Source organism: Myotis yumanensis, unplaced genomic scaffold (genome assembly GCF_028538775.1).
Source record: "Myotis yumanensis isolate MYYU_CA2020_CCGP unplaced genomic scaffold, mMyoYum1.0.hap1 SCAF_14, whole genome shotgun sequence".
Classification (NCBI taxonomy): Eukaryota; Metazoa; Chordata; class Mammalia; order Chiroptera; family Vespertilionidae; genus Myotis; species Myotis yumanensis.
In genome coordinates this window covers 4,387,251-4,403,930 of record NW_027223765.1, presented here as the reverse complement: position 1 = coordinate 4,403,930, position 16,680 = coordinate 4,387,251, and the positions used below count along the sequence as shown (strand labels likewise).

The following is a 16,680-nucleotide window of genomic DNA, read 5'->3' as shown; positions in this document are numbered from 1 at the left end:
CAGTAAACAGACCAGTGGTTGCCAAGGAATGAGGGAGGGAAGATGAAGAGGTGGAGCACAGACGATTTTTAGGACAGTGAAAATACTGAATGATGCTTTAATGGTGGATACAAGTCATTATACATTTTTCTAAACTCTTAGAATGTACACCATTAAGGGTGAACCCTAAGATGAATTGTGGTATTTGGTTGATCAGAATGCATCAATGTAGGTTCATCAGTTGTGACCAATGACCACCTGGTGGGGAATGTTGATATGGGAGGCTGTGTCGGGGGTGGGAGGGGGGCTGGGAATCTCTGCATCTTTCTCTCAACTTTTCTGAGAACCTAACATTGTGGTGCTCTTCTGAATTCTCAAAAATCAAATTCAAAATACAAGGCAGCATAATGATTCGGTAGAAAGAGCACAGACTCAGGATTCGAAGACTGAATCCCGGCTGTGGTTGCCTTAGTATTAAACCCCTGAATATGTTTAATTGATGTGGAAAAACAACTGATCTTTATATTGGGAGAGGGGGGTACTGTGGATTGTAGAATTTATTTTCTGGGACCCATTCAATCATCTCCCTGGAGATAGCAGGTCCTTTTTACTCTCTCTCCACCTCTTTCTCTCTTTTTTGGTCTCTTTTTCTGAGTTATCTCTTTTGGGTTTTTTTATTACTCTGATCTTCTAAGGCAGTGGTTCTCAACCTTGACTGCACATTAGAATCACCTGGGAATCTTTTTAAAATCCTGATTTCTGGGCCTCATCCTCCAGAAATTCTGTTTCTTTGTTACTAATGATGAGGCCCAGAAATCAGGATTTTAAAAAGATTCCCAGGTGATTCTAATGTGCAGCCAAGGTTGAGAACCACTGTTCTAAGGAATGACAACATAGGTTTTCATTAAGGCATTGATTACATCTTTATGTTTGCCCTGGCCAGGGGTGTGCGATATTTTGTGTGTCTAATTGCCAGTAGAGCCATTTAAAGTCATTGACATTAGGAGAACCTTTATTTCTATTTACATGAGCAAGCTTGGTATTTACTTGTTTGTAGAGCATGTCTGTCATTGCTTGTAGCTTGTTAAAATAAGGAATTTTTAAAAGATAACCTATCAAATGACACTGATATTGGCATAGATGTTTCACATTAACTATGATAATCAGGTGCTGAAATTATTAAAAATATAATATCAATATTTGATCTAAAATGGGTTCCAGTGGGACATTTTACCTAAAATCTAAGCTGTGCAGAGTTAAAATTCACACATACTTTTCTACTTCTTATCTAACTCAGTTTAATCCAATTTATTTTACATTTTCTACAAATCAGTAAAATTAGACAGTCAATTAAAATTTCATGGTCTACAGTATTATCTTTAGACAAAACTGGGAGCAATACTCTAGTTAATAATCTAACTATAAAAATAGCACTATTGCTCTAGTTTCAGGAATAAGAAATTTTAATTGCCCAATGTCCTAATTTTTTGTAGTTTAAGAAATTTAGCTATTGCTAGTCTTCCATATCCTCAAATTTCATGATGGCCTGTGGCTGATATAAACAAAAAATGAGAGCCTTCTCATTTCCTAGTTCCACAGTGGAGGCTACATAGATAGCTCTACTTTCTATAGGCAGACAAAGTACATACTGGATATGTATTTGCTTAGTTGTTGCGATAAAGTGGATGATGTGAATGCTCATGTCTATTCTATTTATGAAGTTTAAATGAATGGACAGCACATGCAACCCAGCAAAGCAAGGGTGAAAAGATTTCCTATTGGTCTTCAGGTAGTTCCTTAGAATGACACAGATCTGACACCTGGTCCAGGTGAGTGTCTGAGAGTTTATTTAAGGTCATCTGTCTTCCTGATGCTTCATCACCACAGCTCCTCAAGTAGGCAACAGTGTAAGTCAGGCAAATGGGCAGGGCCGCACTTTTACTCTCGGCGTCTGCCTCTCACATTCCCGACAGGGGGAGATTGCAGGGTTGTACGTTCAGTCATGCCATGGAGCCTGCTTTCAACTCCTTGGTTAACACTGACATGTGTATGCATGTTGGTGGCTCCGTTTTCCACATGTTCTATTTTCTAATGCCACTGTGAAATCTCCCAGGGTCACCTGACTGTCAGACACAGCTTGTATTTCTGAATTTCTACCTTTTTATGCTCAGAATGCAGTTAAAGGAATAGTGTGGTCCCTCACCGTACTATTAACTTTCTGTTGTTAAATGGTTATAATACATCTGCATATGTAAATGTCTTAAAATTCTAATATTATGGAACATTTTAAATGCAAGTGCCTTAATTTGCGATTTAGTCATCTAAATAGAATACTAAGCTTCGGTAATTTGGGGAAATTTTTTTCTATTCCATTGTGTAAACAATTGAACTACTCTAATTAAGTGGATATTTGAGAAGAAAGACCAGAGAGAAAGGATATGCTCATTGAGCTGTGGAATGATTATAGAGGAAGAATTGTGGAGGAAACACATACCTCGTAAGGCAGGTATCAGCTCAGAGAGGCCAAAACTAAGACAGTCCAGGGCTGATCAGCATGAGTGAATTAAAACCACAGACATCCTGCAGGGCTTGAACACACCAGGCAGAGGTAAGAACCAGGCAAGATTCAGAAACTCTAGTCTGTGACATGCAGGAAACAAAGGCCAAATATTAGTATCAGGAAAGAGTAAGAATAAAATTAATCACTGGCGCCGAAACCGGTTTGGCTCAGTGGATAGAGCGTCGGCCTGCGGACTGAAAGGTCCCAGGTTCGATTCCGGTCAAGGGCATGTACCTGGGTTGCGGGCACATCCCCAGTGGGAGATGTGCAGGAGGCAGCTGGTCGATGTTTCTCTCTCATTGATGTTTCTAACTCTCTATCTCTCTCCCTTCCTCTCTGTAAAAAATCAATAAAATATATATTTTTTAAAAAATTAATCACTGGCACGTAATTAATTCAGTTCTCATCACCATCTTGGTACCATTCCCAAAATAAAAATGAGAGATTGTGGATGGTAGAGTTAAATGCCAAGGACACAGAGAGGAAGTTGCATGTATTCAACAACTGGTCTTCGGAACATACCTTTCAGGTCCCTCTGTTCAAACTAAACTGTGACCCAGAACTCCCTCCTTTCCTTGTTGCTTCTGTTCAAGAACTTGGGAAAGTGCTTTGATTTTCTAGCACAGTGGTTCTCAACCTTCTGGCCCTTTAAATACAGTTCCTCATGTTGTGACCCAACCATAAAATTATTTTCGTTGCTACTTCATAACTGTAATGTTGCTACTGTTATGAATCGTAATGTAAATACCTGATATGCAGGATGGTTTTAGGCGACCCCTGTGAAAGGGTCGTTCGACCGCCAAAGGGATCTCGACCCACAGGTTGAGAACCGCTGCTCTAGCAGGACCAGAAACCAGTTCATCAAAAACTGAGCGAGGGACTGCAAATGAGGAGTCAGACTGAGTACTAGGCATGTAAACAGCTTACAGCATTCACTCCCCATTGCTCTGGGACACAGACAATATGAACATTTCTAGGTTAAAGAAAGGACAGAACAAAACTTCTTTATTCTTATATACATTTTTGTATGCTGATCATATGAAAACAAGATGGCTTCTTACTTAGAAATAAAGATAATCTTTGTAAACTGAAGTTCGATTCATAATGAATTGATTCATGCTCCTCAAATTTTATTGTGCATGCCTGTCACTGGTTATCTTGATAAAAATGCAAAGTCTGATTCATATTCTGAGATTCAAACACATAAGACTCTAGGACATCTAATGGTAATTCAGCAGAAACTAATTCTGTATGTTAACTCGTAGTTAACATACAGAATTAGTTTACTGCGAGTAAGGTGAGGTGATTCTAGAAAGAGCATGCATGCCAGAGATAATCAGAGATGACCTTCCATCCCCTCTCTAACACAAATTCACTATTTAGTTGTAGATGGATTTTAAATGTTTTGTTAGTCTGCCTTCTCAGTACTTCAGACACCACTAGGCACTTGAAAAATAGCGATTGATTAAGAGTCCAAAAGAAATAAAGTTTCAATGATGACAATTTTAATTCAATTTAACAACATTATTGAACAAATGCTAGGAGCCTGCAAAGGGTGATTATGAAATTACTGTTAACATGACTTGTTCCTTTCTGAAAGTTAAGGGGAAAAATTATATGATAAACATTGGCATTACTAGTTGGGAAATTTGTCTGATGGCCTTTAGGTATATTTTTTATTCATTTAAAATGCGTTATTAGCCAAAATTTAATGTTTTTATGTTGCTCAAAATTCTTAGTTATTCTTAAATTTTGGTGGTAGATCATGCACCCACATGCTTCTCACTTTGACCTCTTCTAATTAAATCAGAGAAATTGTATTTGGCCAGATGTGTGCTGCATAGTATAATAGCTTTGTTACTGTGTCAATAATTGTAGAATTCAATTGTTGATGCAAATTGGGACCAAGAAACTAGACATTTCAGAAATTAAATAAGATATCTAATGTCTGCTGTTGGGGAGTATTGCAAGATAATGACTTAGGAACAATCTGACTATGTACCATGAACTATTCTAAACCCAGATGTGGTCCCTTCCTCTAACCTGAGGAAAGAAAGCAGAACCTGTCACTAGTAATAAACCCAACAGCAGCAGCTGGTTTTATAAAAGCTATAGTTGGCTGATATTTGCTGTGTTTCAAATCGGGTAATTAATTATATTAGTTACATTGCATGTAATACACATACTAGAAACAAATATGTTTGCAATGCAACAGATACTATTTTGTTATTGTTAATGGATGTGACATGCATACCAACCCTCTTGCCTCTCTCGCCTTCAAAACTATTGGCATTAAAATTTGTTTACATAGTCCTGGTAGGGTGGTCCAATTGTTTGGAGCATCATTCCGTACACCTAAAGGTTGCGGGTTTGATCCTGGGCCTGGGAGTGTACAGGAGGCAACAGATCCAAGTTTCTCTCTTTTTCTCCCTTCCTCTCTCTCTCTAAAATCAATAAAAACATATTCTCAGCTGAGGGCAAAAAAAAATCAACCAACGGATGCATAAATAAGTGGAACAAACTGATGTTTCTCTCTCTCTCTCTCTCTCTCTCTCTCAAATCAATCAAAAGAAAGAGAGGAAGAAAGAAATGAAGAAACTAATTTCAAAGTTTCCTCTATTACAACAATCTGATGTTTGCTTTTGAGTATTTGAGTTTCATCCAGATATAATAAGAATCATTTTATGAATGATCGGGACTTCTTAAACAGCTACCCTTCCATTGTGACTGTATGATTATATGCATTTTAGGAACATTTCATTAGGTCTCATTTATGAAGCCTTCATCTTTCCACTAGGCCACATAACCAGTGGAGGTGGGGTGGGGTCTTTGGATGCAGAACCCTGTGGGTGGCCCTAAGGCACTAGTGCTGGCAAACTTTGTCACGGTTGAGGTGGAGCACACTGTTGTTTGGTGGCTGGAAGTGATAAATTAGAGCAGGTTTACAAAGCCAGCAAACTGGCTTCCGTTTCGCTAATACCACGTTCACTTTTCACCAAGAAAGTCACCTTTTCAAAATGCACAGCGAATAGTTGCTTTTGCTATTCTTCAAACAAATGGGCATTGCAGCGTCAAGCGCTCTTCTGATTTTTTTTTAATCTTTATTGTTGAAAGTATTACCTATGTCCCCTTTTTCCCCCATTGACCTCTACCAGCCTGCCCTGCCCCACAGCCCAGCCTTCACCCCCTGTTGTCTGTGTCCATGGGTTATGCATATATGCACGCAAGTTCTTTGGTTGGTCTCTACCTCTCCCCACCCCCGGCCCACCCTCCCCCGCCTTCCCTCTGAGGTTCCACAGCCTGTTCAATGCTTCTATGTGCCTGGAAGTCAACAGTGACCTCCCAGGTTAGGGCACGAGAATCATCACCTCTGTGTCAGGTCAAAAGCAATGGCATTTATTCCAGCGCGAGGAGGCCAGCAGGCCTGTGGGGAGGACGCGGTACCAGGAGGCGAGTGTCACCAGCACCGCGCGGGTTAGGAACGTGTTGGATGGATGGACGTGAGCGGTGAGGACGCCCATTGCCGAGAGCCCGCTCCCATCAACCACATCTTTTCTCTCTAGAGTGTTTGTCTTGGAGGACGGCAGCCTGAAGATCCAGAATGCCAGCAGGTCGGACGCCGGGCCCTACACCTGTGTGGCCACCAACCCCTTCGGGGTGGCAAGGAGTACGGGCGGCCTCGTGGTGAAAGGTATGTGGTCCCCATCTGCGGGCAGACTGGAGACGCATGCGCACACGCAACCTCGGTCGTGTCTAACCCACATCCCATTGTGTATGGGAGACGTTTGATTTCAAGATTTATTGAGATGTGACCCAGGTTCCTTAATAACGTGCTCTCTGCCAGTGGCAGGCCACGGCCAAGGGGAGCTCGTTGACAGTGGAAATGCCCTCAGTGGGTAATGAGAGTTAAATCCTGCACCTAAATATCTGAATTTCCACAGATGCCTCAGTGCAAGAGCTGGGCGGGGCAGAGACATTTTGATCAAGTCAATGGGTACTATTTCTCTTGGTTAAATGTCCTTCAGAAACTCTCATTTTGTAGGAAAGTTTTACCTGCATGTGAGGCTTCTTGGTGCATCACCAGTTCAGGTATTTCTCTAACCCCGGGTACTTAATTGGTGAAACGCAGGCTCTCTGGCATACACTTTAAGGAGCAGGTTTTTCAAAGGGGAGACAATTAAATATCAGTGTCGGTGCAGGTCGCTGTTGTGTCCCGTCACGGTAAACAGACACTCACACAGTCCGTTCTCCAGCTTCCACCCTGGCGTCACTCCAAACGCACCCTGTTCATCGCCCAGAGACACAATTAGGAAGAAGTGTCTACTCCCGGACTTTGCCATTTCACTGTGTTGAGCCTCAGCTCATAAAACCAGCATGTTTACTGGGACCATGTCGCTGTCAGGTTCCACCGCCTCCCGGATGATAAAAATGACGGTCTTGATAAAGCAGTTTGAGCAGCTAATTAAGCCTAAATGATTAAACTCAGCCATTGGTGCTTTATCATCATTTTTATTAAGAATAAATGTATTCCACAGAAAGGAATTAGCTGCTACATTCCAGCTATCCTTTAAGCTGCCTACAGAATCACTGGCAGGGGTTCTGCCCACATTGCCTCACACACTGTGCCTTTGTCTGAGACACTCGGGAAGTGCTGCTGGTGTCCACCAGGGGGCGCGATTTGAGGACGTCACTTCATTGATATTGTATTGTCTTAAGGTTTCTAAGACAGAAGTGGACAGTGTTTCAAGGAGTGTCTGTAGCTACTTTAATAAAGGTGGTTTCTCCGGCCAATGTCTGGTAGTGTCCCTGGGCTGAGAAGTGTTAAGTGCTCTCCGTTGGAAAAAATCACATGTTCATTAAGGGGAAAACAAGATTTATTGCCTCATTCAAATTAAGAAGGGACCGGCCAGTGTGGTCAGTGGTTGAGTGTACACCTATGAACCAGGAGGTCAGGGTTCAATTTCTGGTCACGGCACATGCTCTGGTTATGGGCTCTATTCCCAGTGTGGGGTGTACAGGAGGCAGCCCATCAATGATTCTCTCTCATCATTGATGTTTCTCTCCCTTTCCCTCTCCCTTCCTCTCTGAAATCAGTAATAATATATATATTAAAAAATCAAGTTACAAGAGCTCAGGACTTGGTTCATTTCCAGCAGCAGGTTGGAACCTGGTCAGTGCAGCTCACCTTCCCAGGATGAGAAATCCATGGGGAGTCGCACAGGAAGGATGAAGGATGGGGGATGGCAGCCGTAGAAATGTCATTTCTCTGAATTTCTGTGAAATACAGGGTGGGGGGTGGGGGGGAGCTGGACCAATGGTTTTGCTGCGAAAATGCAATGCTGTGGATCTGTTCACTCCAGAGAATAAGAAAAAAAGTTCCTGGGTGGACTGAGCCGATGAAGTTCCTCTTCCTCAGATGTTTCTGGGGCCTTCGGCATCATGCTGCTGGTGGGGAGTCATTAATGGGAGGAAGAGGAAGGAGAACGCTCACTCCTGGAGGAACTCGGGGGCAGCGGGACTGTGCTTGGTTCTGAGGCAGGAAGTGGGTGTTTCAGATGAGCCACATGGCCAGGCTTCTGCTGAGGAGGTTCCCAGCTCTTAGGATGAAGACAGTGGTCTTCACTGGGGCTGCTCCACAAACGACACCAAAGTCCCAGGGACGCCCCTTTCTCTACAAGTGAGAAAACAGCTAAAGAGGGTTGCTCAGTGGGGAAAAACAACTGACTCATGTTTTGCTTATTTCTGGTATTTCTCCCCGGGGCTGTGGAAACAAATGATCCAAACAAATGATCCAAGTCGGCATTCCCGGTCGCCTTAATCTTCTCCACTCTTTCTTCTTAGGGCAATTTTTTCTTCTTCTAACAAACTAACAATTCTCTTATTTATTAGGTCAGCGATTTTTCCTCTATCTTCTCCTTCCTCTAGTAGAGAAGCATGAGGAAGGCAGGGATGGTCCCGGGGACTGTATGTGTCCAATAAATATTAATTGATGGAGTGTAAGAGTCCCATCTTCCATCCCTTCCTTCACATAATTTCCACCTGGATTTCCTTGCTCTGGAATCTGAAAGATTTCCATGTTTCAGGGTTTAAGCTTCTTAGAATACTTTGCAATACAAGGCATCAAGCCCTGACCTGTGGCTCAGTTGGTTGAGTATCATCCCATAATCCAAAAGATCATGGGGTTCAATTCCCAGTCAGGGCACCTACATAGGTTGCAGGTTCAGTTCCCACCCAGTCAGGGTGTGTATAGGAGGCGACTGATAGATGTTTCTCTCTCTCTCTCTTCTTCCTCTCTCAAATCAGTACTAGTAAACATACCTTTGGGTGAGAATAGGGAAAAAAGGAAGAGAAGTCTCTTATTGTCATACCCTCTTAATGAGACTCCTACCTGTACTTCCCTTTCATGTTAGAATGTTGAAGGTATCACTGCCAAAGAATGATTACTTTTCAACCTACAAATGTGAAGTGTTAACCTGAGAAAGAATTATAATATTACGCATTGGTGCAACCATTTTCTTGACTATTAAGAGTGTAGTCAACTGGTTGTTTGTTAAACTGTTTAGTGTATGTGCATGTGTGTTCTCATCTAGAATGTCCATCTGATTGTCATTACACAGTCAACTGTAATTATGTTTCTCAAACCCAAATCATCACATAGTGACCTACAGGGTGGTAAGGAGCAAATGAGAAATTTCAGTAAAGCTGACAAAACAATCATCTCTCTTTGAATTTCTTTATCAGCCTCAGTCATGCAAGACATGTTGTTGTTAGATAGCTTGTAAGAAGATAATAGTTACAAGAGGGAGATACTTTCCAGCTTAGTTTTTAGCTGATAAGGCTTATCTGTGTTTAGAGGGTTTGGAAGTTGTCTGAGCCTGCATATCTGAGATTTCTGTTTCCCTGATGCACAGGGAGGAGGCCATTTCCTCCCAGACATCCCAGTGTCCTTAGCACCAGCCTTTCTGGGGCGTGGAAGGCACGGACATGGAACACCTCGGGGGGCATGGAACAGGAGGGCGTGGAAGGCAGGGTGTGGAACACAGTGACATGGAACACAGGGACAGCACACACAGGGAGTGAGAGGAGAGAGAGCTTCCTGTTCTTGAGCTGGCAGATTTGGATTAGAATTACAGGGCGACATACACTGCGAGTATATGAAGATCAGACCAGAGGGGGAATTATTCGATCTGGCGTTTGGAAAATTATTAAAAGCAGAGGAACAGCAGGCTGTGGAACAGCCTTGTTTGCAGGCAGCATTTGTTTTCCTTCCCCCACCGGAGAAGTTGGGGATGTTCAATTATAGGCCTCATTGCCTCAGCATTATTTTCAACAGAGACGTCGGAACTTGGAAAAGCATATCTAATGTGCGAATTAAGTTTATTGCTGTTCGTTTAGTTGTTTATTCTTCGTGCTAGAGTCCTTCTGACGCCAGCTAGGCCGGCTGTCCACACTCAGCGGCAGCAGGAGCCTGCGCACTAACGTGGGCCTCCGTTACGGAGAGAAACTCCAAGGTGGGTGGCAAGTGAGGCTTAAGGGCCGGCTCCAAGGAGAAGTGGCTTCGAGTCCATCACCAGGACAATTTTATGGAAATGACAAGAATTCACCCGCCAACTTATGGATGGAAACAGCTTCCAGAGAAGTCTCCCAGTGCTGAGGGAGGTCACTGGCCCTGAAAAGGCTGAGTTCTCCACCCAATTCCCTGCCCAGCCCACTCTCAGGGGTTTCTTCTCCACAGATTTCATACACAGCCTGGCAGTGCCCACTCGACATGAAATACTATCTCTTAACTTCCTAGTTTTATTAAAAATAGATGGGTGACTGCTAGACTTAGCGGGGCAACCACATTGTAAGGCATAAAAACACCAAATCATTGTGAGGTACACCTGAAACGAATACAACCAATTAAGACTGTAGACCAACTATACTTATATTAAAAACAAAACAAAAACACACAATTAAAAATAAGCAATTTAAAAGAACAAAACACACATGCAGCCAGCTGCCCATATAGTCCCCGCGGTGAAGGTGTCTGAAGGACACGTGCCCCTGTCCGCAGTCCCCTCTGGAGCCCGCAGCCCTCCCTGCGGAGCACTGGGTGGGGTTGGAAGGTGGGGCTTTCCCTGACTCCATTCTCATGTGGGAAGACACACTCAGGCTCCTGTGTTAGTGCAATTCTGTTTCTATTTGTTAAAAAACATATTTTTATTGATATCAATGATGAGAGAAAAATCATTGGTCAGCTGCCTCCTACACGCCTCCCACTGGGGATTGAGCCGAAACCCAGACATGTGCCCTGACGGGGAATCAAACCAGTGACCTCCTGGTTCATACTCAACCACCATCCATGCGGGCTGGGCGAGATGCCGTTTCTGCAGGGCAAAGTGGCCCTTTGTTCTCCGGGGCTGTTGAGGAAGAATGTGTGTCATTCCCAGGAAAAGACCCTCAGATGTGAGTCTGGTTTCCAGTCTGGGTCCTGAAAACTCAGGAGGCAGGTTCTTTCAGACCCAAAGAGGACTGGGACTGGGGGAGGGAAAAACCATCCCATGAATGAAACTTGCCTGGGTCTCCTCTTCTGGCGTTTATCTCATTTTGTCTCCCCGCACCCCAACGCAAATTCAGAGGACAGCGTCCTTTGCCTACTCTGTCCTGCACCGGGGACAAAAGTTTCCTCCTTCCATCTGCTGCAGAACCAGAGACTCCTTCAGCCCGAGGTGTTGTGACAGCCTGTCTGAGCGAACACTTTCTCTTTATCAGAAATCTAAGTGGGATGCTGCAAAGAGTCTTCGCCTATTGTGTGTGAACAGCTTAGAAATGAGGAGGTGGCTTGTCGGCTTCATTAGCAGATCCGCAGCGCGGGCCCGTCTTCCTCAGAAGCCAGGCCCTGTTTTGATCGTTGGTTAACGCGGGAGATCTGCGTTGACATGTCACACGAAGACTCACAGGGAATGGTGTCATGTTCCCTCGCAGGATCTTGAGACATGTTTTCTCACTCAGATGCCTCACATTTTAGACTATTGCCTTCTCTCGCCAGGTTCTGCGTTTGCTTCTTTTGCTCTGGAGTTCTCGGTCTTATTTATTTATTTTTATTGATTTCAGAGAGGAAGGAAGAGGGAGAGAGAAATAGAAACATCAATGAGGAGAGAGAATCATTGATTGGCTGCCTCCCGCTCGGCCCTCACAACCCGGGCATGTGCCCCTGACTCAAACCGAACCCGGGACCCTTCAGTCTGCAGGCCAACCGGCGCTCCATCCACTGAGCCAAACCACTAGGGCAGTTTTGGTCTTTTAATGTGTGTTCTAAATCACTGAAACCCTGAAGTGGAAAGGGAATGGGAAAACTGGAGAATCCTGAGCATGATGACCTTGTAATTGAACTGAATTCTACTTGGCCTTGAGGTGGAGTGGGCACCAGGTGCTGCGGGTGGGTTTAACCTGCGAAAAGCTGAGAAAATAATCTTGCACGTGGCTGAGGGATACAGCACATCCTGGCCTCCTGCGAGTATCTGTGCAAAGAGGAAAAGTATATTAAATAAAGATTAGCGACCTCTCTGGGGCTCGCTTGCTAGAAGGACTGAGTCTGCGTCTCCACCAATTCGCTCCTCTGTTTGCCTGCTCCATGCAGTTTATTTCAGTCTTCGCTCCGATGTCCTGTGTTTGCTTTCCCCAGTTAGTCATTTCCCTGTTTGGTTTGTTGGCTCAGTTTCCTATGGACTTAACATGAACTCTCTCCTCAAATCGATCTCACTGTGTCCCCTCCGTATCAACCTGCCCTCCTGGGGCGGGGGGCCCGTGGCCCGCACACACCAGGCTTCTCTTTCTTGATGTAAACACTCCGTTTGGTAGAATGCATCTTCCCGTGGATTTCTGAGAAAGAATTTGAGAGAGATGCACGTTTTTTGAGTCTTCAAGTTAGCACATGTCTGTATGCCATGTTTACCGGTGATGCTGGTTTAGTGGAGACAGAACTCCAGGCTGGGGTCATCAGTCTTCAGGCGTTTGCAGCTGTCACTCAGCTCAGAAGCCGGGCTGTCCGGACTCCTGGCCCGTGGTGTGCACCTTTGCTGGGTCCCTCTGCCTGCAGTCTGTTCTCCTGCTCTAGTGGCGGCCGAGGGGCCCTGGGCAAGTCTGCTTGGTGCTCTGTCACCTGGGGTTGCATCTTTCTGAGTCCTGGACTCTCTTCCTGGATAACTTAATCATTGACTCCATTTCTGTTTCTGAGATACGTACCATTTAGAAGTGAGATTTCCCAAATTGCACTCTAGATTATGTCGTCTGTGTGTAGCTATGTATCTGTGTGTGTAATTTATTGTATTTCATATATTTAGATACATATACAGTATATACATCAATATCGGTTATAGATCGATGACAGAGAGAGAGGTGTTTCTCTTTCCTGTGTACATTTTATAGCTCTCTGCTCTGCCTTCTGGGTGATTTTCTTAACTGTATCTTTCAGACATTCTATTTAATTTTGCTTTTGCTATTTTTTTAATTTCAGTGTTCTTTTATTTTTCCACTGTCTCTATATAATTTCTTGCTCTTCTGTTTCTCTTTCAGAAAATATTGCTGATAGTTTTTCTTTTGTACTTTATTTTTCTTGCAGTCACTGTTGTCCCACACTGCTTTCTTCTTCTTTTTTTGTTTTTTTTTTTAATCCCTATTTTTATGAAGGGATGCACAAAGATACTTTGTGAACCTTAGTTGTTTGCTCATGTGAATAGTTGGGGCGCTAACATCTCATAAAAAGTCTGATCGAGTGTGGGGGTTTATTGACCTATTGGGCTTCACGCTACGATATTGGGACCAGGATAGTTCCTGGGGAAAATCTTAAGGACGCCGTCTTTAGGCCTTTATTCTTAGGCTTATCAGACCCACGGCCCCAGTTTCCTTCTGCAGAGCGCAGGACCAGCAGCCAGCACCCTCAGGGCTGAGGGAGGTTCCAGACATGAATCTCTGCCTCTGACCCACGTAACCCTCATGTCCTCCCCCAGCTGCTTCAATGATCCGTGCCAGCTGTTCCCTAACCCCCCACTAATACATGGCCTAGATTTTTCCAGCCCCACACACAATCTGTCCTTAAACATTAATGAGGGGAAACTTCTGTCCCGACAGTTGAAGCAGCTTTATCACAACAACCTCACACCAGTGATCACCCACAAATGCTGCTAACATGTTTCTATAATCAATAAAAAATAAAGAAAGAATGAAGGAACCACGAGCATAACCAAGGTGTTGGCAGCATGTGGGACCTCCCTCAGGAGAAGAGAAAAGCACAGGTGGGGGAGCCCAAGCTCCCAGGGGTTTGCTCATCCACAATTCGGCTGGTTTCTAAGTTGTATGAATCCGAAATGCCAGCAATCAAATAGAAACAGAAAACACCTAAGCAGAAGTGTTGGTTGTCACACAGTGCAAGGAAGACAAAAATCGGGGCTCAGAACAAGCCAGCAGAATGAAGCCTGCTGACTACTCAATGGTGAACTAAGGCACCTGAAGGGCTGCATCCTGGCAATAAAAATAGAACAAAACCGGCTGGGACCTACCGTGACTGCCTATCAGACTCCACTGAAATCAGTGCCTGACTTGATTCAGCTCTTTTTTCAGCTGCCCCTTCAAAAAAGTCAATCTACTTGGAAAACATAACAAAATAAAGATGTTTACATTCTGACCCATGGGGCCTGGCGTTCAATAAAATGTTACCAGGAGTAGCTGGGGCAGGAATAAATGGTGGAACCAGAGAGAAATCCAACAGCAGCAACAGCTGATAGAAATATAGATGTTATCAGACAAGGGGTTCAAAACAATTGTGATGAATATGGTAAAAAAATAGATGAGATGATGAAGAATTTAAGAAGAGAAATGCACCCTGGCTGGTTCCTTTCAGTGGTTAGAGCGTTGGTCCATGCTTCCAAGGTTCTCAGGTTCAATTCCTGGTCAAGGGCATGTACCTGGGTTGTAGGTTCTATGCCCAGCCTCCATCTGGGTGAGTGTGAAAGGAAACCAATCAATCACTCTCTCTCACATCAATGTTCTCTCTCTCTTTCCCCTTCCTCCCTCCCTTCCACTCTCTGAAAATTAGTGGAAAAAATCCTCAGGCGAGGATTGTGGGAAAAAGAAGAAGAGGAGGAGGAAAAGAAGGAGGAGGAGGAGAAGAAGAGAAATGCCATCTATTACAAATCAATTTGAAATTCCAGAACTGAAAATACAAAAGGTGAAATTAAGAAAATAGAGTGACTTAATGCAAGGTTAAACACAGCAACAAGAGGATCACTAAACGGGAGGATTGTGAATAGATAATATCCAGACCACAACATGGAGCAAGAATAGACCCTAAGGGGCGTGTGGGACGTGGTGATTGGATCTGACACAGGTGAAATGGCAGTTCCTCCAGGTGTGGAGATGTGGAAGAGAAAGCGAGGCATCAGCAATACTGGAAGCAATATTTGTCATAATTAAAAAAATAAACTGAAAATGACAGCAAGCATCCTACTCAGGAAATTGTATAAGCCCCACTGAGGATACATACATAAAGGGAAGTTTAAATAAGCACATAGTAATGAAACCAAAGGAAAGACAATTCATCCTGATACAAACATGCATTATTTTCAAAAGGACAACAATAAGTCTGAAAGTGGAAGTAGCAGCAGCAATAAAGGAGTCCAGGATACAGTGGAATGGCCTTTTCAAAGAGCTGAAAAACAATACCAGTGAGAATTCTATTCCCAGCAAAAGTATCCTCCCATAGGAAGACAAAATAAAAATGCTTTCATACACACACACATCAACCCTAAGAAAATATCTCACTTTCAAATATACACCAAAATGCTAATGCTGTTCATAGGTTTAGAAGGAATATTATCCCAGAGTGAAATATATAAATGGAAGAAGAAATTGAGAGTGATCTGAAGGGTTAATATTTTTATAGGTAGGACAATTTGAGATCTGAAGAATTAGGAAGGGGACCAAATTTTAAAAGTATTTATTTCTGATTTTCACAAGTTAACTCATGAGAGAAAAGATTGGGGAATGTTGTCACCTGTCTGATGTGCTATTTATACACTCGTTGCCTTTCTATTGGTATCTTAGCAACATTTCCTACAATGTCAGAGACAAATGAAGGCGGGACCACAGGTCTGAGCCGAGGGAGAAAGTTACGGTGATTTTTCTTCTGCATTTCTCCATCTTTTAAGGGGAGTTGATAACTTCAGAGACACCTGAGCCGTCATTATTTTGAACAGTGACACTGAAAGATTGTCACTCACAAATGGAGGTTTCAACTGAGCTGAAGGTACAAAAGAAACAAACAAAAATAGCATGTCCTGCATGGCCAGGAAAGACCAATTGCACATTGGATTGGCATCCCCTGGCTTCTGAAAATATCGTTGGGGATCCTGATGTGTGTTAAAGTGTGTTTGGCCATTAGTATAGGCACAAGCTCTACCTATGTTTAAAGAAATAAGGCTAAACAATTCTGACAGAAGTTTTGGAATAATTAGTTTGCATGTCTCCTGGGGTGCTCTGGACATATCAGACTCTATTAACGGTGAGGATCTGAGTAAACAGTAAAGCTGTTCATGGAAGGTGGCATCTATTTTATAAAACCTTCCCTTATTCTTCTTAAGAATAGGAGTGTTAGATCAAGTAGCTTTTATTTGATTTTCATCTCACAGAAATAGACTGAAAATAGTAACTATTAAAATTCTGTCACTTTATGAACTCTTCATGAATATTGTCATTTGTATTTTGGATAATCTTCTAAAAGTGATCAGTCCTCATCACTGTATTTATTATTTATTTATTTTAGAGAGGATGGGAGAGGGAGAGTTAGAAACATCTATCAGAAAGAAACATCATCTATTGGCTGCCTCCTGCACGCCCCCTACTGGGGATCGAGCCCACAAATTGGGCATGTGTCCTGACTGGGAATGGTTCCTGGTTGGATGCTCAACCACTGGGCCATCCTCATCACTTTAAAAGCTGAATGGGAAAGGTGTCCTTCTTTCTGAATAATAAATATTACTCCATCCCCCCTCCGATCATTTTCTTTCTGTCTTTCTTTTGTTGCTACTGAAAATTAACAAACACAGAAAAGTGGAGGAAAGAGTATAAGGAACTTCCAGATACCCATCAGAAAGGTAGGCAGC

At 43.2% G+C, this 16,680-nt stretch overlaps 1 protein-coding gene across 1 annotated transcript in view; it reads left to right on the top strand.

Annotated features, from left to right (window-relative positions):
- CNTN6 (contactin 6) overlaps positions 1 to 16,680 on the top strand; it is a 157,284-nt gene that overhangs the window by 120,121 nt on the left and 20,483 nt on the right. Inside the window, 1 exon segment of the mRNA XM_070391434.1 lies at positions 6,103 to 6,230. Within this exon segment, the coding sequence (XP_070247535.1) occupies positions 6,103 to 6,230 (128 nt within the window).